This window comes from Spinacia oleracea, chromosome 4 (genome assembly GCF_020520425.1).
Source record: "Spinacia oleracea cultivar Varoflay chromosome 4, BTI_SOV_V1, whole genome shotgun sequence".
Classification (NCBI taxonomy): domain Eukaryota; kingdom Viridiplantae; phylum Streptophyta; class Magnoliopsida; order Caryophyllales; family Amaranthaceae; genus Spinacia; species Spinacia oleracea.
In genome coordinates this window covers 183,046,239-183,068,922 of record NC_079490.1, presented here as the reverse complement: position 1 = coordinate 183,068,922, position 22,684 = coordinate 183,046,239, and the positions used below count along the sequence as shown (strand labels likewise).

At 38.3% G+C, this 22,684-nt stretch overlaps 1 protein-coding gene across 1 annotated transcript; it reads right to left on the bottom strand.

Annotated features, from left to right (window-relative positions):
• Window positions 1-302: 302 nt before the first annotated feature.
• On the bottom strand, window positions 303-13,676 carry LOC110783732 (vacuolar protein sorting-associated protein 41 homolog). Its single transcript, XM_021988098.2, has 19 exons — window positions 12,930-13,676; window positions 11,789-12,058; window positions 11,518-11,697; window positions 11,096-11,356; window positions 9,983-10,115; window positions 9,689-9,779; window positions 7,228-7,330; window positions 5,103-5,206; window positions 4,940-5,033; window positions 4,690-4,845; window positions 4,540-4,602; window positions 4,357-4,422; window positions 3,935-4,135; window positions 2,616-2,693; window positions 2,411-2,530; window positions 2,160-2,240; window positions 1,983-2,068; window positions 1,128-1,209; window positions 303-1,044 (listed from the first exon to the last, which is right to left on the bottom strand). Exons 1-19 carry the CDS (start codon window positions 13,188-13,190, stop codon window positions 625-627), a joined length of 2,850 nt encoding a protein of 949 aa, XP_021843790.1. The 5' UTR covers window positions 13,191-13,676; the 3' UTR covers window positions 303-624.
• Window positions 13,677-22,684: the final 9,008 nt, after the last annotated feature.

The window sequence follows — 22,684 nt, the reverse complement described above, 5'->3', positions numbered from 1 at the left end:
TATACTTATTTGTTAGTTTATCAATAATTTAGCTATAAGTAACCAATGATATCTTGACTTAGTGCTTAAGACTAAGAGCTTGTGTACAATAAGTCTCAAAATGTCTGTTACGCTTCTCTATATAATTATCCGCTCGCTTTTTAGTGTTGTCTTGGAAGTCTTTGAACACACTACCGTCCCTTGAAGTTGCTTTGGGTCAAGAGAATAGACTTGGAGCGCTTTATAAGCAAGAATGTTATCTATTTGGCCTTTTTGAAGCTCATCACTGGGAGTGGACTCTTTTGTACTAAACAAACGAAAGGTTTTCTTTGACTGAAAGATGTTCAAACTTCCATTGGAGATCCATAATATACATTTGAACAAGTACGACCAAACAAGTTTATTACAATGAACCATCATCAATAAAAATTGATAAATAATACACTCATGAATTCCGATCACCAAAAACCTTGCTTTCACAGGAAGTTGCACGACAAGCAAAGCATCTCTCCCACTCTCTCGATCTGAAAACTGAAAACTGAAAACTTATGCTACAAACAAAAAGGTGAACAAATGCAAATGAACCAAAAAAAAAAGAAAAACAGATACACAAGATACAACAAACCACCCTATCTAACATCTTAGTCAACTAGCTGCATTAGTACATAAAATACACCGCATCCGAGAGGAATCTGATTGACTTTCACCATTCTCTTCATCATCATATTCACCATAATCTGAATCAAGGGAACCATCTCGAGCTTCTTTCTCGTCACTATATGTATTTAGTGAATCCATGTAACAAGTCATATGATATGCATGACAGCAAAAGAAAATGACAACCGAGACATTTAGGGTGGAAAAAGGATCAAAACACATGCAACATCTGCCTCCCACCCTAGTCTTGGACTTCAAATCCATGTTTTTAAAATTTGGTGGTTTTGTTACGGACTCTTCCATTCTCTTTTCATCTCTCTTGGTTCTAGCTTCATCCTCTGCGTTGCTCATATAAATTGCATGCCTTGCTTCTTTGTAGTACTTAACCAAAAGATTGACAATATCAGCCTGTTGTTTCAACCAAAGCACCAAGAATTTCAGAGCAAAGTGAAAAAGATTTAAACAGCAAGTCTACTAAATTGAAGGTTTACCTTTAAAATATCCTGACAACCATGTCTAAGTGAAGTTTCTGTTCTATAGTCGGTTATGATTTTGACCAATCGGTCCCTAAGCCTGTAAAATATTGTGAATGATTAGTAGCAACCAAAGGAACCAAGATCCTCTCCCCCCCCCCCCCCCCCCCCCCCCGAAAAAAAAAATCTTTTTAAGAATAAAATGGCTATTTTTTGCTGTAGACTCACATTGACAAGGGTATAAAATTTAAATGCAAATCCATATGCTCAACCAAAAGAAGAAACTTGAGATATGCTAGGAGATAAGCTCCCATGTTTTATTTGCCAAAACATTAATTCAACTTTCGATATAGTAGGTATATGTACAGAACCATGCAAAACAAACACTTCTTCCTAGCGAGAAAAGGAATTCTCAAGTCCTGTCAGTCTAATTCACTCTGTTATCATGCGCTATGCCCTTTAAGGCTTTGCTCTATTCAGCTTATTTTGTCTGAACTTCTATTATTATCTGAACTTATCTTAAAGAAAATGTTGGACATCTCACAATGTAATAACATACAAAGGGACACCTCAAATGTAATGTAACATGCAAATTACTACAGGGCAGAGGTAACATATTAAAGAAGACAGTCAAGAAACCAAAGCCATGTACAACAGGACAAAGCAAACTCTATCATGCTGTCAAGCTATCATGTAAAATGTTAAGACGCACGAAATGACAAAAAAAATTGGCTTCAAATGCAACATTGAAATAACCTCAGAAAAAGGAACTTCTAAGTTGATGTAAGAAAATATGCATTTTGGGGGTCTGAACTCAGAATACAACAGGTATATCTACATTTACAAGTATCACAAGGGCGTGACAGTACTAACCGAGGTATCTCCAGTCCATCAGGCACAACATTTACAATATGAAGAGGATCAAGGTTGCCAACAGTATGTTCCAGCAACATCCCAACCTGCAAACGGCAAACATGTGAAGAAATGAGACGATGATTGTTTCCTGCATATCAAGGAAAATTTGTCTTCAGAATACAACACTAATTATACCATTTCAGGCCTCTGGGTAGATAGCTTGATCAATTCTTCCCAAATTTCATCATCATTCTGCATGCTAGCAAATTCTAAAGCCTGCAAACAGCAATCAACCCTTGTTCACTACTCCAAACAGAAAACACACACACACACACACACAAGCACTTGAATCACACCCACTCCCGCGGGCACACACATGCACATACATATATTGGTTTTATAAATAGATAACTGGCAAACTGCAATATCCGAGGAAAGAAAACTACCTCTTCCATATCACCTAATTCATTTATGATAACAGAAAGGGCTTGTTTTGAATTTCCCATTCTTCCAAGAATAAATGCTTGCTCTTTCAGTAGACCTTTTCTCACACAAAGTTCATATGCCTGCATTCAACAAGAATTTGTTAATTTTTAACCAAGTCTGATGTTTAAGTAAAACTAGAATTAACTGTTCGATGAATCTGCATACCTTCTCCAGCGTATAATGTTGACTGCTACGGAGGAAAGGAAGTAGCATTTTTGTATCATAATCTGCATATAGCTCCACCTATTAGCAAAAATTTGAAAAAAAAAAACATAAATAAGGACAGACACTCAACATGTACAAACAACAACAAAAATAGATATGAATTAATTGTACCAGAACATGAAGACGTGATTTAACAACTGGAAGTTCGGAATTCTACAGTGACTAAAAATTGGAAGAGAACACGACATTACAGAATGGGAAATAACCAATAGAGATGTATTCTCATATAGGAGTTACGCATTGAACTATACACAATAAATCATTCTAATCTAACCTTAATAAACACTGATAGACTCCATTTATCACAGAAAAAATTAATACAAATTATATTAGAATATCATCTTATTACCACTATAAAAATGAATCCAGAGATGTGATAAAATTCCCATATAGACAGGACACTGAAATTGTGGCATCAGCTACTCATATACAAAAATGAATTTCTAACTTCATGCAGATGAAAGTGCCAAAAAGAAACATAGCTAAGAACACAACCACAAGAATACAATTCTAGCAGATAAATGGGGAAAAACCCCATTTCTGGGACAAGTGAAGCATTACTTTAACAGATATAACGTTCCTTCTGGGTATACAAGCACAAACAGGCAGGAATTGCCTTAACTAGACAGTAGTAATTTCAAGAAATCACTCCAGAATATACTGTTATCCAGCACTCCAAAATCAAAGAATAAGACAGCACACTAAATCCTATAGGTCAAATGACTCCTAAGATGCCAGATAAAAGCTACCCTATACCGCATAGAGGAGCTATTCATGATTTTAAAATATAGAGGAGCTATTCATGATTTTAAAATATAGAGGAGCTATTCATGATTTTAAATTAGAGAAACCGCTGAAATTCCGCATAGAGGAGGTATTCATGATTTTAAAATATAGAGGAGCTATTCATGATTTTAAAATAGAGAAACCGCTGAAATTTTGAGAACAGAATCTACTTTCCAAGACAACTAAACATTTGACCACAGATTATATAACATTATAACAGAATGACAGTCGTGATTCAAAAGTGAACTCCAGAAGATGAGGCTGAGCAAGGTCGGGCTCTAAAGTTCCCCGGTGTATATTCTGCGACCACAGATTTATTCCCCAAAACCCACACCCAAGAAATAGAAAAAGGGGAGAAAAGAAAGTTGGGCGATTTTTTTTTTTTTTGAGAACTTAATAGCGCACAAGGCCTAAGCATCCTTAAAAAATATTATAAATTGACCTAGCCAAGGAATTTGGATTTTCGACAATACCTGCATATCATGAAAATCCCTTCCTGCATGAGGACTGGCCTCAAATAAAGCATGCAAATACAGATACAAAAAGTATCTGAAATCACACTTATCTCCAGCCTTTAGAAGCTGTGACACTACATCAGATGGGGTAATCAGCTCCCTTTGCTGGATCAGCAAGGATGTTGCACGTTTGGTGTCAAGCATCATCAGCTGGACAACCTGTGATGAACAAAAGAAAGCTTTCAGTGAGCAATATGCAAACGGCTAAGGAACTATGACTACCAAGTCAAGTATAAATTTGCATGGTGAATGTCCACGAAACAGATAGGGAGCAGTTACAAATACATCGATGTCTTCCAATGCAAAAAGACAATCATAACCAAACAAACCACACTATAGGACTCGAAATCAATACCAAAGGTCATGATAAATCACTTTACCTTTTCACGAACAGCGGCATGCAAGCTATGTCTCTCAATGAAGTCGAAAACTTCTGGTTTCAACAGCTGAGAAAAGAGGCAACCAGAAAAGTTGGTTAAGCAATGATCATCATTATTGACAGCAATGCTGCATGTTCAGCGTTTCTACAGATAGGATCGAAAACTATTTAGACACATACTTACATCAGCAAAGAATGAAAATGCTTTCTCGTTTTGCCCGGTTCTCACGTATAACTCTGCCAGTGCCTGGATATTTGACATTGAGAACAAAACATGTAATATGTGAAAAGCATTGCATTCAAATACAGAAAGCAAGAGCAAAAAGAGTATGACCTCCTTCAGGTCGTCGGTCATCAAGGAAGCTCTAAGTTGAGGCTCAATCTCTGACAAAATAGTCAAGGCAGAGTAAACTGATCGCGGCCAAGACTTCACAGCTGATAAGAAATCCTTGTGGTACGTAGGATTCAATGCAAGAGCCACAAGGGCAAGCTGGATCATAACAGATATGTAAGGGAAAATCTTGAGTATATGACAATCATATCAACTTTGCAACAAATTTTGAGGCACAAGCCGCACAACAAACCTCATATAAAGTATCACTGAGTTTAGGGTTCTCAGTTGGCATGTAACGAGCTAAAATTGGCAGCTGACGAAGCTGAGCAAAGCGAATAATCCATCTATAAAGAGAAACCAACCCTCAATACAAAGGGGAAAACATACAATGTGATACAATGGAAGTCCAGTACCTTTCCCATGCTGAAGCAGACCCTTGCAGCAATCTGGGACACAAAGCTGCAGCTTCAACATATCTTTTCTCAGCAAGTAAATGCTCAAGATACCTAGATCCCACCTAATCACCAACATGAAAAACAAAATATAAGGAACTCGCGAGAACTTAACAGTGAAACTAGTTCTCAATAATACCAATCTCAAAAACCTGGCACTTTCTATGGTAATCTTTATATACATTTTAAAATAAGACATATGTTTATGGATTGATAAATATATAGTCTAATAACTGCAAGAGCAGACAGAAACAGCTCCAGGGATGTAGTTTCAGAATCTCAAAAGATCACATAAAAGCAGGTATTGGAAATATAATACTTCGTATTAAGTTTAAAGGCTAAAAGCATACAAGAGAAACGAAAGAAGAAATGAACAGACAGTCTCCACAATAAGATTTCATCACCAACTCTGAGTTTACATCATATTCATTACACACCCTCGGTGGTTTCATGTAGCACATCATTATCTGTTTTTAAAAAAAATAGTTTTCACTTTTGTTTTTCTTCTCCATATGTTTTTACTGATATTCACGTGAAAGTGAAGACCGCTTCTGATTTTTCTTTTAAATTTCTTTTAGTAGTTTTTAAAAACTTAGGGGCCGTTTGGTTCATACGGGGTAAAGGAAATGGAATCAAGAAAGAGTTTGCAAAGGAGTGGAAAGGAAATCCCTACATTATCACGAGCTGTTTGGTTTACAAAATTCAAAAGGAAACCCATTCTTCCCACCACCCCATCCCTCAATCTACAACCACCAATCCACCATCACTGAACTTCATCTCCTGCCCACTCCACCGCCACCCCTACGAGCGCCGCCCATTCCACTTTCTCCAGGGCGGCGCCCCTTCTCCCTCTTTCTCTCTCCTCTATTTTTCATCTCTCTTTAGATCTAGTTTTCCGGCGAGATTAGGGTTTGTTTTGGGTAGCTGGGTCAATTTCGGGGGTTGGATGCTTGGTTTCTGTGCTGGGTGAGATGATTTCGATGGTATTAGGGTTGTTTTGGTTGTGGTATGGTGGTTATAGTAGTTGTAGGATGGTGTTGTACAGTGATATGGTGGTTGTAGGTGGTTTCGGTGGCTATAGAGTGGTGTTGGGTGGTGGTTCGGTGATTGTAAGGAGTTTCAGCGGGTTTTGGTGGGGGCGGAGCAGGGGGTAGGTGGTGGTGTGGTGGTAAAGGATGGTCAAAGTGGTAGTTAAGTTGGTTGGGTGAAGAGGAGTTTGGGGGATTCCTTGGGGGTGGGTGTGGGGGGGGGGGGGGGGGGGGGGAATTATGGTAGAGGGATGTTGGGGAATCAAGTGGGTAAAGGGAATGATTGAATTGGTCTAACAAACACCAAGAAAAAGGTAGGTTGATTACATTTCCCTTTCGTGAAGACCCCCAACCAAACACCCCCTTATATTTTTCCTTAATCCCACAAACAAGTAAAATAAAAAATAGAAAAATAATATAATTAAAATTAAAAAACAATGTTGCACCAATAGAAACAAATTATGCTTCCCTTTGTGAATTTCTTCACTTATAATAGTATTATGTTGTTTTGTGTACAAAATATGTTTTAGAAATCATTTCTAAGGTTCTGGGTACTTTTTGGTGCGCCTCGCCTACGAATGGCGCGCGCCTGTGCCTTGCGCCTAGGCTCCATGGACTTTTGCACCTTAGTACCCTCGCACCCTTTAAAACTAAACATTCTCTAGGGAAAGAAGAAAAAGGTAATGGGAGATACGGGAAGTGTGGAGTCTGCGGAGAACATGAGAAACTGGGGATCACGTGAACTAACTAAGAGACTAAGAGACAGCTAGAGAAAAAAAAATTATCCATAAAAAATGCAGTTCGAAAATATAATTGACAACATGGTCTCCTAGGTATACATTTATGATGGATTTGGAAACGTTTATGACAGGAAGAGTTGTTAAGGAGGGAAAGCACATAGAACCCTGAAGCCACCAAAGCTAAGATTCCTTTGTATTAGGACACTTGCCTTGCAGATAATTCTAGGGCAATAAAACTACAAAGGAGCAAGACGTGGCAAATAGGTGAATGCCACTCTAATCATAGAAAACTAATCAGTCTGAGGAGGAGCCACTAACCTCTTCAAAAAGTTCCTTTCGTCCTTGTGTTACTTCAACTTCTGCTAGAGCTTTGTCATACCATCCGTGCTCAAGAAGCCAATTGATGTGATCTTCAGCATCCCTGGTAAGTCACAAGTCATATCAGCCAAACACTATTTAATTCTGTTAAAGGATGATGCAGCAATAATTGATGAAAAACAAAAAGCACTTTTGAGTTTTGGAGAAGGAGGAGAAATTCTTGTGGGGCCCGCATTGGTTGGTTCCCCAGATTTAGATTTGCTGATTTGGACAGCACAAAAACAAAAGATAATTCACATATATCTTGATAAGCTGTTACTTGTCTGTGTACTATTAGAGCAAGTACCACAGGAGACTAGGAGAGCATATGACCCAAAGATTATTAATGTCTTGAAGCTGCAAGTGTGATATGAAAAGGTTTTCTGACGTGATGCAACATGTAGCTTTTTCCAAGTTGACATAAAATTCTAAACAACTAAACACATTACATAAACTAAGTTTTAAAATGAACAAAACACTGCAATGGAATCACATAGTTGGACTTATGGAGAATATTACTTGCAAGCAATAACTAGAGCAAATTTTCTTCTTCAAAGGAGATATTGTACAAATCAGACAACATTCTATAACAAAATGGCATGTATAACAGTCATATCCCTGATTCCCTGGGCAAGACTAATGCATTTAGCTCATTGGAGAAACCCCCTTTTAGCATTCTCCTGGTTTTTAAATGCCAATGCCCAGAGCAAGTCAAAAGTTTAATGTGCCTCCTAAGTCCCGCCCTTCTTCAGGGAGAATAAAATTGAGCAAACCACTGACTTCTTTCGAGGATATATAATGATCATTATACTAAGAACTCACCCAGAAAAGTATGAAACCTGAGAACAAATTTCTGCAGATATTTTATTTTTTATTCCAAGTGTATTTGTTAAGGAGAACATTCAGTTTCTAACGCTCTCGAACCATGTGCAGATCATACATACGTGATACGACATGCCATATGCAGTGGCTGGTCGCAAGCCAAGCCAGCCTGTGTAGAAACAAGCCAAGCTTGAGCTTGAAGTTGGCTCGTTTAATAAAAGAGAAATAGATAAAAACAATGCCAACTATTTCCATCCTTTTTTAAACAATCCCAACTTTCAATTAATTAGGAACAGTCCCAACTTTCGAAATGTCTTCCCAAATCAGTCCAAAATGACTTGCAAATTAGCAGCTAGTTAAGGACTTAAGGGTATGTTTGGCCAAGTTTCTAGAAAACAATTTCTGGTTTTAGAAGTAGTTTTCTAGAAACTGTTTCTAGAGAAATACTTGAGGGAAATAAAAGTGTTTCGCCCAAAGTTTTAGAAATACTCTAACAAACAAGTGTTTTGCCCATTTCTTATTCTAGAGGTATCTATTAATAAAATATTCTGGAAATAAAAATCAAAATAGTATTAATTAAACATTTTTCACAGACATATTTACAACCTGACTTCATCTTCTCCGGTGGCCTGTTTTCTAGGCTAATAAACTTTTATACCAATTACACCATTGATGCGTTTCCATTTATTTATTTATTTATGTGCTCTTCAATTTTGCAAATTCGCAAGTTTTATAAAATAAAGAGTGGTGGTTATTTTGATAATTATCTAAAAAGTATGAACGGCACTAGACTGGATAAATCTCCTCCCTGTCACCTAACGTCACCGCCCCGCAGGTCGACAACCACGGCCGGATGAGAGCTATTCTCACCATGGCTGCCAACAGTTGAGGCCCAACACGTACTGTCATTTACACAGTTTTAGATCTAAAATTCGAGAGAGACCAACAAAAAATGAAGAAGGATCGGACCAATAATTTACAAGCGGTGGTGGAAGAAGGATCGGGGTCGCCCGTGCCGTAGGTGGTTTACTGGAAAGATGAAAGAAGGGTCGGAACAATCTTATGGTGGGAGGAGAGAGAAAGCAAAGGTGGGTAATTGTATGAGAGTTCTTATTTTTGTAATATGTGATGTCATTTTTTGTTTTCACAAGGGTATTATTGTCCAGAAGAAAATGATTTTAAGTGATTGAAACAACTCCCCGAGAAACCATATTGAGAAGCCATAAATTGATGCTTCTGTTTCTAGAGGGTTTTGGAGCTGTTTTGGCCTTCTTGTGAAACAGAAACTGCTTCTCTATATACCCTTGTTTGGCCTTGTTTTAACTTTTTATGTTGAGAAACTGTTCTAGAAGCTTGGCCAAACACTACCTAAATAACCTGTAACACCCGATTGTTTATATCTTTTAGCTTTCTTCGCTTTTCCATTTCCATTCACTTACTTTCATTTTGATTGACAGGAGTAGAAAAGGGAAAAAGAAGAGTGAAAGGAGAAAAACAACCACTTAATCAAATCTAACATAAGACATATTAACGAGAGATGCAGGGGGAAGATGTGAAGCGTGTGAAACAAAGGGAAGAGGGTGGAACAACAAATACTAACCTTGGTTTTGCAATTACTATGTCTTTTGGGGATACAACATAGTATAGTGGTTCGTCACCAGCAGCCCATCGGCCATTACTATAGTTACTTCCTGCAGTAATAACAAACGTTAGACGTCCAATCAAAGTTGTAAAGGGGTAGTCAACTCAAAGAAAAGGCAGAAAGAGTCCCATCCCATCTACCTTAGTCCCTAACGGAGCCTCGCCAATAATTCCCTTCTTGCCTCACCCAAAAAAAACAAGGAAATAGAAAGAAAACAAATTGTGGAAAATAAAAAGATTTAATATACTTAACCTGTGAGAGGAGTGTGTGAAAGACAGTAGTCTTTTGCTTTATAATGTTCAAAACCATGAACTGGTAAAGCGTCAGTTGCCAGCTCATCATTAGTCCATGTAACAATGCGTACTTCTGGCCTCTGTGCATTAGCCTGCTTAAATAGCCAAAAACATCAAGCACGTCGAAGACTACTTACCAGAAAAATTGGTAATGTGTTACAAACCCAATGCCAAGCTCACGAAATTTTCAACTTTGCGAAAAACAGAGAAAGAGAAATAACTACGGAAGAGAAATTGTCCATGCTATTTTGACAAATAATATCTCCTCATAATAACACAGGCTAACTATAAAGTAATTGTTTTCCATCATTTAGTTATTAGTGTAATAGCAACAACAAGGTCAAGAACTATTACAACAAATTCAGCCAATAATCTAAGCATACCATACATTCCATAAAAGAGAACAGGATCATGTCTCTCCAAATTATATTATCGTACATGTTATCTTCTGCATTTACTGTCATAAACCCCAAACACAAAATCGCAACAAAACAACCAAGTTAAGCTTAATATGTTACAAATCACATTTCTGTTTGTCTGAAACCAATACGTAAATACAACTGTTAAGTAGATGGGGTGCACAATCTATCTAATCACAACTATACTGTGAAATTATCACAACTATTCTTTGAAATGATAAAAATTATCTCTCACCAACATTCCAATGAGTATATGTGTGCCTTCTAATTTCGCGTGACATTACTTCTAAACTATTCCCAAACCTAATCACAACCATGATCTAAGTCAGTAAATAGATCTGTACATGTACAACCTCTCCCTTGAAGCATATATTCTTGAAACAAGTATCAACATAAGTTAGCTTAGCTAGTCTTGGTGATCAGAAGTTTAAGAGGCGCCAAATTTTTTATCGAGGATCTCTGTTTCAAAATTCCTTGATAGCGAAATCTGACTACAGTTAAAACAAAAATAAGCATCCAACAGGTAATGAACCACCAAAAAATAGTAACATCAGATACTTAAAATTAAAGTACTCATTATGAAAAAAGAAAAAGAAAAAGAAAATAAAATGTCAGAAGTACTAAAAGAATCAGATCCATCAAAAAAGAAATACCTGCCGTGATGGAGCTGTACTACTAAAATCTTTCTCTCCATCTTCCTCTCCAGGGATATAGGCTAGAATAGCCAAAGAATCACCAAATGGAGCAATGCCTGAAATAAAATAGTTTGTCTGGAAAGATGCAACGATATCCACCTGGTTTGAGCTTAATACATACACAGGATTGTAGGTCCCATTCCCTCTTCCATGTTGATTACCCCTTAGAGAAGCAATCTTCACTGATGTGCCCCAGCCGATAATCAAAAGTTCATCATCCTGAATTCAGCTAATTTAAGTAAGAAAAAGCATGAAGTCAAAAGTTGGGACACAAATAAACAAGCCTAAAATATGTGAAGAGTCAAAAGCCGTGCAATGTCAAAGAGACAAGAAATAATTTTTATCATGCATACTGGAAGTACTAATGGAAAGATGACAACCTGCCAAACCAAGTGCGGGAGCAAGAGCTCGGGATGTGGACTTCCTCGTGGTCTCTCGATAAAAGTCACACGCTGATCATTGGCAGTGTCATAAACCTTCACACCTGCATCATTAGCCCAAGCAATGAAACTTGTCCTCCATGCCACTGCATGTATTGGACCCTCACCAGAATGCAATACCTAGAAGAAGATACATAATTAGATTAAAATGTATTAATAATGAAATTAGATCATCTATATATCTATCATAAGCCAAGAAACAATTTCAAACCTGCTCCTGATATCCAAACCACTTCTTGGTGTAGAATATCAATTGACCAGATAATCCACCAGCCACAAATCTTTTTAACGATTTTCTTGCATAATCAGGATCAAGAGCTATTGCCTTCATTGGTCTATGATACTCAAATTTGCGTTTTTCGTCAGCGAAGAGACTGCTTATAACAATTGATCCATCATCTGAGCAACTCCCAATATATTCGCCATCTATATCAAAGCTAAGGTCATTTACAGCAGCCTTGTGTGCATGAAATTCCTTCACCTGTAAAATCCAATCATATCCTTTCAGATAAAAAAAATCAGAGAATTTCAGCTGAATTTTCTAACTACGCAGGATAGATATTATTCCAACAGAAAGAAAACAACAAAGAGTAGCCTCTTAAGACTGAAAAACATCTCTCACCATAACTAAGCTCGTGAAAGGAAAGAGAGGATATCTCTATTATATAAGCCAACTCTTGAAGAGCTGAGTGTCCAGTGTCCACCTAAAGTACCTAAAATGTCCTTACTTTTTGCGTACTCTTTTAAAATGATTGTCTTACCTTATGTAATTATTATATCTAGTATATGAATATAAGCAAATTATGATATTGTAGGGAATTCCCTGGATCAAAGATAAGATTGAGTTTGGAAGAGTCCTGAACTCCAGATTATACAGTACCTCAATGAGCAAACAACCTACCCAAAAAACAACAACTGATTTTCCACAGAGATTAAATACTGGTGATAATTCGAAACACTCCCACACATCATTATCATCATCGTCAAGTTCCGACACGAAAAAACAAACTATTATGGAAAACGCACTAGGCACAAAACTCCCTATGCTTTTCCAAACTTTGCCATTCAAGAATTACTCATTAAAAAATGCATCAGTCTTACATACAATATTTATATAGCTCGGCAATCCGAGCTCCTGAATTTCAATTTCTAGGTGATGCTGATCATTATTAAAATTCCTCCCACACATCATAACCATCACAACACCGAAAAATCGACACGGAAAAACAAAAAAAAAATTGCAAATTTCAGCTAATAACACAATTCCGAAGCTGATGAAAATTAAATTACCCTAACAAGATTAAAACACCAAATTGAGCAACATGAAGACAAATAAGATCACAGAAAAAGACCTGATTGCCGAGGAAATCAAGAATGTGAACGGCACCGCAGTGAGTGCCGAGGGCGATCATACGGTCGGAAACTGAAATACAAGTTGCGGCATCAGTCGACAACAAAGAGGATAAGCTGCCGCCCATTCTCTGGTACTTGAGCTTCGGCTCTTCTTCTTCAGCAATTGTTGTGGTTTCTTCATCTTCTGATAAATCGTCGTCTTCTTCTTCGTCTCGTTCGTCATCGCCGTCGACGCCGTTTTCCGACGGAAGTGGGGCCATTTGGATCACGGTTTTAGAAGGTGTGATGATGAATGATGGAGGAGACCTTGAGAGGAGAGGAGAGGAGAGAGGAAGATGGTGATTTTGTGTTGTCAATGTTTTTTCAAGTGCTGGTATGATTGTCAATTTTGGGAAAGTTTGTGGTCCCTATTACCCGTCCTATTAAATAACACCAATTACCCTATTATTATTATTATTATTAAATCATCCTCCTCTCTCCATCAATCTCTTGTCCCAACTCTATTTTCACCCAGATTCCGGCAGAACTCTCCCTTTCCTAGACCTCCGGCGGGTAACCTTACCCAGAACTCCGGCGCATTTTCCCCCCTTCAAAATTCAGCATTGCCGCTAAAGATAAAAGGGGAACCCCATAAAACCTCAAGCGCTAATCCGGCGAGAAGAGGGGCAGAGAGCAACAAGGAGAGGAAGCGTGGCGCTGCGATGAGGAATAGTTGATCTGGGTTTGTTCGATTTTTTTATTTTCAGAAGGTCAGAAGACGTGGGTTTGTTCCGGAAACTGATATATATACCCTAGGTATCAAATAGTAACCTACCTGAGTTGTTTTCACATAAGCAACCCACATGGGATTACAATCTATTATTATTATTATTATTATTATTATAAGAAAACACCAAAACGTTACATGCTTAACAAGCTACAAAGATCAAGTGGACTACAAGAAGTTGGAGGGGAGCCGAGATACAATCTGGGCCCCACTCCTCTAGCTATGGCGAACCCGATCCTGCTGAAAATGTGGGCAGCAGCCCGCGCCCCAATGTCTTGAGCCCTGGAGTACGCCTGGACCCGCTTCAGCAAAGAAACTGCCCCTTTCTCTAATTCCCCAAAAGAAGAGAAGGAAAAAGGAAAGAAAACGTAACCCAAAGCCCTACAACGTGCCGCATACTTATCCAACTTCCGCTGCGCTGCAACCGCCACAACCCGACCCGGGACGAAGCCTGACAACCCAGATTGCGTCATAGGAGAAGACCCAGTCAAGTCAACACACACATCTAGACCGCCATCCCATGAATAAAGCAATATATCTGCAGGACGAAGAGCTCCATCACCCTCACTAGTCAGCCCAACATCAACCTCCTTGCGAGCAGAAATCCCCGACCGATAGCAAATATCCAAAAGGGTATCACGAACAACATTATGCCGATGTTTGATACCCACGATCCCAGCACAAGACACGGCATGATCCCCATAAATGTCCCCATCAAAAACCCGAGAGCAAGCAGAACACGACGCCGAATCAGAGAACAAAGGAATACCCAACCGATAGCAAAGAACCGAACGATAAGTCTTACCGTTCATAGTCTGGCCCAAACCTGAGATGGGGACTGCCCGCAACCAAGCTGAGGAGTGATCCCCCTGCTGTGATTTCCATAAGGCAACATGACGTGAAGATAAGGAGTAGGCGGATACCGCATCATCCGTAACCTTCGTGAAATATATGTCTGCCAATTTATTCATGAGTGTGGGGGCAGCGATCTCACTAGGGCTACTCATAAGGTCGGTATCCACGGTCCTATTGAAAAGACCAAGAGCATCATCAAAGGCCGGTCCCCGACCATCAACACCTGAAAGTCGAAGAAGCGAATCCTGCAAACCAGAAGACTGCAAACGGGATGCAAGAAAGGCATAATACCGAACATCATCAGCTGAATAAACACCCAATCCTCCATAAGAATAAGGCAAGGTGGCAAGACGCCATTGCCAGTCACCGAACCCAGGTCCCGAAGCAGTCACGATACGCTCTAAAGAAGCCCGAAGAGCCACATCAAAGGATAATTGGGCCGCTTCGAAAAGATGAGGCGGACAAGTGCGCATAGCAAAGTAGAGTTTAGAGACTCCAGTACACGCACGAAGAAGCAACAACTCACACTGGGGATCATTAAGCTTAGCCACAGCATCCATCAACACAACAGTCTTCGACACACGCTGCGAAACCAACTCCTTACAAAAAGAGGAATCCGTACTGACTGGACCACCAAGCAACTTAACACCAAGCGCTGGACGAGCAATATCCGAAGGAAAGACACCCTCTAGACGACTACGTGGGTCCTCCGAGGGCCAGAAAACCTCTGTCTTCTCAACATTAACATGGAGACCTAAATGAGGACCCTCTTCCAAAATCAACTCCAAGACCTTTCCAACCACCAAAGTATCACCAACGATAGTGCCATCGTCCAAGTACCAAGCCTGAAGAGATAGATCAAAAGAGTCTCTGATTCGACACACCAGTGGATGTAGAACCAGAGAGAAAAGCAAAGGGCCGAGAGGATCCCCTTGCTGCACACCTTGACAAGACCACAAGGTATGCTCCCCATAGTACAGTCGTGCTGGAGAAGAGTAGCAGAATTCAACCCAACACGAAAGAGCAGGACAGTGTAGCCGAACCTCACGCAACAAAGCCGATCGATCAACTAAATTGAACGCATTCCGAAAATCCACCAATAACATAGAGAGGCCAACATCAGCCCCACGAGCCTCAACCAAACGATTGACAGCATGGAGAATAGCCTCACCACCAGCTGGAACCCCAACACCAAACTGAAGCCCTCCGAAGTAGTTTCCTAAACGCGGACCAATCAAAACAGCCCCGACCTTAGAAACAAGGCGCCTCCAAACAGTGCCCACAGCAATAGGCCGAATGCCACCACCAGGCTTAACAAGCGGCGTAAGAGGAGCACTAGCAATATATCCTCCAAGCTCACCAGGACACTTTCCAGCAAGAAAGAGATTAACTACCTGAGTAATAGCATCCACCAACTCATCAGAAACAGCTACAGCAGCACCACCCAAGCAATCCAAAAGGTGTTGAGCACGCAAGCCATCTCTACCGCACGAAGTACCCCGCGGAAAGCCCCTAATCTGCTCCAACACAACAGCGGACGAAGCAGTAAGGTGATGATCAACAGGGATATCCGGTAAGGTAGGGACCGGAAAGGAAGGGTGTTTTTCTTGTAAATCAGCCAGAGTAGCACCACAGTAAGGAGCAAGGCCAGAGGACGAAAGAACTCTAACAGCAGCAGTGTAGTGACCGTCAGAAATCTTTCTCTTGCATTGCTTAATATTACGCTCCGCCAAATCATGGTCTTCGGCAACATCCAATGGAGACACGCTAGCCAATGTGTCGATGACAAGCTGCTCAAAACCACCAGGCTCACCCCAAGAACGAATAGCAGAGGTGATACTCTCTTCTTGTCGCCGCCGCCTAACACCAGAGGAACACTCGCGATTACTTCGCGGAGAAAAAGTCGAGAGCACACAAAGAGGCAACACAAGCAACTGAACCCAACAAGCAATGTCATCTGGTCTGCAAATCACCTTATCAAGCGCCCCTTTTAGAACTCGCGAAAAACCCAAACGACATTTGGGAGGGATGGATTTCACAGAACGCAACCGCTTAGACAATAAAGTGTCTAGAAGAGCAACATCAAAAGAAAAATGATGTTCTCGAGGCGCATCAGAAGAAGACAGCTCGGCAGTAGGAGCTTGAGGCTTTTGAATACCGTAGAGAATAAAACGAATAATACCATCCCCAGAATTAGGTGGGTCCACAAAAACAGTACTAGAACCATTGCCATGTCGACACCTAGTACGATGAGTATGCGTCTTGAAACAATCTCCACACAGCCAAATTCCCATACGACGAAAAGTCACCTCAGCCGCAGAAAAAACCTGCAAATTGGTAGTAAGGGAATGACGGGTTACATCCCGCACACCAGAGCAACAATGACGATCCCGTAAGTGAGTGATCAGAGAACTCCTTACCATACCACGCCCACCTCCATCCTGGCACCCGCTAAGACCCACAAAAGGGCAATGAAATTTCTCCACGGAAGCCGCCATATCGAAGCACTTCAACCAAAAAGTAACACCAACGTACCAACTACCAACAATGAATAAACAATGACACCCACAATGCACTGACACCAATAAAATATGAACAGACACCAACAAATAACCACTGCCGAAATTCGAAATGACACCCACAAAACAAACAGCGAACCGGAACCAAAAACGTACCGGACCAAACAACCTGCCGGCTGAACCAGACCCCCGAGCAACTAAACAACCAGCGCCAAACTGCACCCAGCCAATGCACGACTTACACCCTGCCGAACACCGCACACCAACCACGTAACCAGAACCTCCTTAGCAACACCACCAAACCAGAACCCCCTTCGAAACTCCTTCGAACGTCCTTCAAAACTCCTTCAAATCAAAACGTACATGATGACTGCTTTGCCGCCTGTGAATTTCCGAGAACCAGACCACCAAACACCGCCTGAAACACCCTGTAAAACGCACCTGTGAAACGCACCCAAAGACCCAAACACCGCGTGGAACACCCTGGAAAACGATCCAAACCACCGCCCGAAAACTCCCTGGAAAACGCACCAAAACAAGGCCTGAAAACGCCGCCGTCAACCTCCTGCACCGGACCCGCCGCCGCCACAGAATCCGCCGGTGAATGGACGTATCCTAAACGGCCATAATCGCCATAATCGCCCCTGTTTGAGAGAAACTGCCCTATTATTATTATTATTATTATTATTATTATTATTATTATTATTATTATCTATTACTATTACTATATACTAAAAGAGACACCAGGGATTACACGTGTCATTTCCTGGTGCGACTTTTTCCCGCCAAAATTCACTTTCCTAAAAGGTGTATCTGTTTTATTTTATTTATATTCTTTACTTTTTTTATAAACTATTTATGTATGGAAAAGTAAATTTAGTTTATAAATTATGACAATATAATAGATACGACGTAATAATAATTATTCTAAATTGGTAATATTTTAGTCAAATCGCTATATTAATAATGGAAAATACACCACTCAATATTTAGGTTAAATTACCATATTAGCATTTTAAATATGCATATTAGATGTATTAATTTAAATGAATATGTAAAAAATGTTATAACTACGCAGTAGTTTGGAGGATATTCAGTTAAATATTTTGTGGAAAAATGATCAAAATCCGTGCATGCACGGGATCTAATTTAGTTTAAATCCAAAATAGCAACCCCACGTGGAATTTAAAATTCTAAACCAATTGTCCAGGGTATGTTATTATTTTATACCTAGTGGGTATATGTAGCCTTTTCGATTTGTTCCTGACGTTGCTGATTGTAATGGTTGATTTTTGGGTGTTTTTTTTAAAATAAGAACAGTTACTACTCCGCATTTAAAAAGAGATACACTTTGAAGGGTATGTTGTTGTTGAATTTATTAAAATAATATAAAAGTGGGATAGTGGGTGGATTATTTATTATACTCCGTAGTAAAAAGATAATGTAAGTAAGTGTAAGGATCGCGAGAGACATATTAACATAATCGGAAGTGGGGACCAAAACATGTCAAAAAAAAAAGTGTATCTCTTTTTTAAAAAAGGTCATTTTAGAAAAGTGTATCTCTTTTTAAAATATATACAGAATGAGTATTTGACTTTAACAATGTAAAATACTTACGGAGTAATCTCTTCGTCACACAATGTTCTTTACGTATTCTATTTTGGTATTCCATTACACATTGGGTAGACAAATATCTACCTTATAAGTTTGGTTTGTTTGACTAACACTACCTTTTGACGTTTTTCGTTAATGTTTTCCGTCTTTGAATTCCACTACAACGATTATTTAATATGGAAAATGAACAAAACGGGCAAAGGAAGCAGCTATTTAAAAGAATAGAAGAAATACACGACGGAAAACATTAACAGAAAACGTCAAATGGTAATGTTAGTCAAACAAATCAAATTTATAAGGTAGTAAAATTTTAAAAAGTTTATCAAATGTAGCAATTCACAAAACCACCAAACTTAAAGGTAGTGTTTCACAAAATTTCCTTATTTTTATTAGATAGTTTAATTTGTACTACGCATCTTTTACACTATTATTTTGATAGAACAAGAATTTCTAAGTTTGTATGCATCTATTCTAGTTTATTTTATATAAGATGAACTATGAAATTGTCATTTTCATTATATGCTTTATAGTAAATTTGTAGTTTTTATTTCTATTAAAAATGTTTACCCTATTTTAAAATCCTGCATACACCACTGCCCAAAATGTTCTTTATATTTCCATTTATATTATCACATAAATATTTTAATATTCTATCAAAAATTGTGTCCGAAAATTATTTTAACCAATTAAATTATTTGCGGTATTTAATCTCTCACATTCTTTGGGGCATTAAATCTTTTTCATTCCCAATATCAGATTTTTGATAAAAGTGAAAATATTATAAATAAACGTAATTTTCCTTGTTTAAATTAAAAAAATAGAGGAATTTCAATACATATTAATTAGTCGTTAAATTACGTTCATAATACCAAACGTAAAAAAAAAAATAAAAAAAAAAGGGGGCGAAGGGGGTACCTTTTTATTTTTTATGTAAAATATTTCATACTCCGTTCGAACTATTTTCATTTGCCTTATTTGCCGTTTTAGTCTGTTTTGAAAGTTTATTGCAATGTAAAATATTTCGCACTCCATCCGATCTATCTTTTGGGTATGAACAAATTTCGATTACTGGTCATTCCAGCCATATAAAAGAAGACAAGTGCAAAAGGTTGTAATTTTCTTAGTTAATTCAAAAGTTGGCAATTTTTAAGCAGACGGGTCAAAGGTTATACTTTTATAATCAACTAGTTTTTGAGCCTGTTCATAGAACGGACGGTTTTATAATGGTTGTTCGGCTATCTTTTAAAGTTTTAATTAGTGAGTACCTGTGATTTTTGGTAATATATGAATTAAATAGAGGTGTAATTTGAAGTAAGGGTGGCAATGGATCGGAGGTGGATCGGGCCGATGGAGATTCATCCACTTCCATCCGTCAACTTTTCATCCATCATCTAACCCATCTGTCACTCCATTTACCCTCCATCCACATCCGACTCATCCATCATGCATCCGTGGATGAATCAGGTGGATCGGATGATTAGCCGGTGTAATTAAAATTATCGTCAACTTTATTTATAATATCAATCAATACAAAGTAATATGTGTTAATATAGTGGACAATGAATTATAATTTTGATACATTTACATTATAAAATAACCGAAAATGCTAATAATAAAAAATATTAGGTAATACATACATGATTATATTAATAATTAAGTAATTGTAGTAAACAAAATTAATAATTTTAACGGATGGATGGATGGATCAGATGATGGATCGGGTGACGGGTTGGATGAAGCTCCACCCAAATCTGACCCGACCCATCACCCGATCCACGCGCCACCCGTTTAACAACAGTGTTTATCGGGTTTCAACCATAAATTCGGTTCGGGTTGTTCGAATATCCGACGGACTTTGATAAAATTATCACCCCTAATTTGAAGGTTGAAAAAATATAAAAATTATATGTTGAATTAATATTGAATGTTAAAGGGGTGAAGTGGAAGAGGTTAATGTGTATATTGGAATATTAGTAATTGATGTTGAATAAGGAAGATGAAGTGGAAGAGGAGTTAAAGTTGTAAAACATAGAAACAATTAAAAAAAAAACTAATAATGAATTGATGAATGAAATTTGAGATGACACATGGCTTCCAATAAAACACATAGCTTCCAATAATCCATGGTTATCCTTTTTATATACTAGGTATAGATTTTTCATTTTAGAAAAGGATGAATTTTTTCAATATAGAAGACAAAATTGATGAAAATATTTATTTAGGAGTTGCACCTCAACACCTAAAACAGACTAGAAACAACACATTAGGAAGTGTTCCACTACTTTTTTCCCATTGTTGATTAATGAGTTTGTGCATGGATTCAGGAGAGAAATAATCTTACATGTATCGGCGCGATTTCAATCTCAAGGAGAAACGATGGTGGAGTGTTTAGGGATGACCTCGATATTATGTTTGTTTGATTTACTCCTTTTTCTTTGAATTGGTTAAACTCACACTACGTCTATAGTCAAAAGAATGACAAAAGTAATTTTAGTTTTTTGTATACAGAATAGAGAATTTGGCAATTGTAATAGATTTTGTACTCCCTCCGTTCTTGAATATTAGTCCCCTTTCTTAATTGAGTGGAAAATTTGCCAAATACAACCCTCAAAACTTCCCTCTTTACGAGTTACAACCTCAAACTTTTTATTTTTGTTAATTATAGCCAAAACTTAATCCACCACTTTAAATTACAACCTACCAATTGATTTCGGCCACGGATGTCTGATAATGACGTCATATATGGGTTTACAATTAATATGCATTTAAAATTTTTTAAAAAAAACTAAATTATGTCAGAAAGCAAGCACTCAAATCATCATCATCATCTCAAAAAATAAGAACTCAAAATTACATATCTGAACTTTCTTCTTCGATGGATGTTCTTCTTTTCTCTCTATGCTCTTCACGCTCTATCTCTCCCCCCCCCCCCAAGTTCAGGTCAAGGTGATTTTGAATTGATTTTATACACAAAATTATAAACCCTAATTTTTCCCCCAAATTGATTAATTACGAACCCGATTTCATGAAAATTGGATCACTAATTTAGCTCAAGATCGATCCAATTAATGCGCGAGTTGGTTGAATTAAATGAGATAAAGATCGGAATTGAAAATTAAGTGTGTTTGAGAGGATTTATGGTGAGTTGGGGCGTTTTTGCTAGTGGTTTTGGGGATGTTTGATGGTGTGTTGCTGGAGACTTTAGAGGGGGTTTACTTGGGGTTTTACCGGTGTGTTGCAGTCGGTGTGGTGGATGTTTGCTGGTGTTTCTGTAACACCCCGACAATTCCCTTTTTCTAAAACAACCCTTTTATAAATATAACTATAGAGAATTATCAAGGCATTATCGTCCGTGTGAAAACGTACGGCTTATTCAGAATTTTGCAGCGGAAAACATAAAACTAACTTTTAGGTTCATAAATAATCGATTACATATTAAGTCCAAAACCAATTAACGGAAATAAGGAAATACGAATAGTACGACAACTTTCAAATCTAAGTTAACAAACCAAATCACTTAATAAAACAAATATAACTACAAGTTCTCTAATCCCGATCCCAATGATGCATCATCTTCAAACCTGTAGATGGGCAACGCTTATTGATCTTTAGAGACTGCTCACCAAAGTTGGGTCATCACAGGATCAATAAGGCATAGCCATGATCAACACACACAAACAAAGCACGTAATCAGCAAAGCTGAGTACTACATACTAAAACAATAATAATCCTAACATGATACTATTAAACGAACCATCCTAACATGATACTAATGAACATAAATAAGGGCAGACAAACATGATAATTTGACGACCATACTTGACTAGACTAGGCTAGACTTATAACAATAATATTATTTTAGTTGAAATAGACAATGGACCGAGTTTTCTAGCTAGAGGCTTCACTAAGGAAGACGAGGTACGGGCGCGACTCCGTAACCTCAGTGACCTGCGATATCGAGGAACGTTTGAATAAAAATAGGACACGGTGATCAATCCGG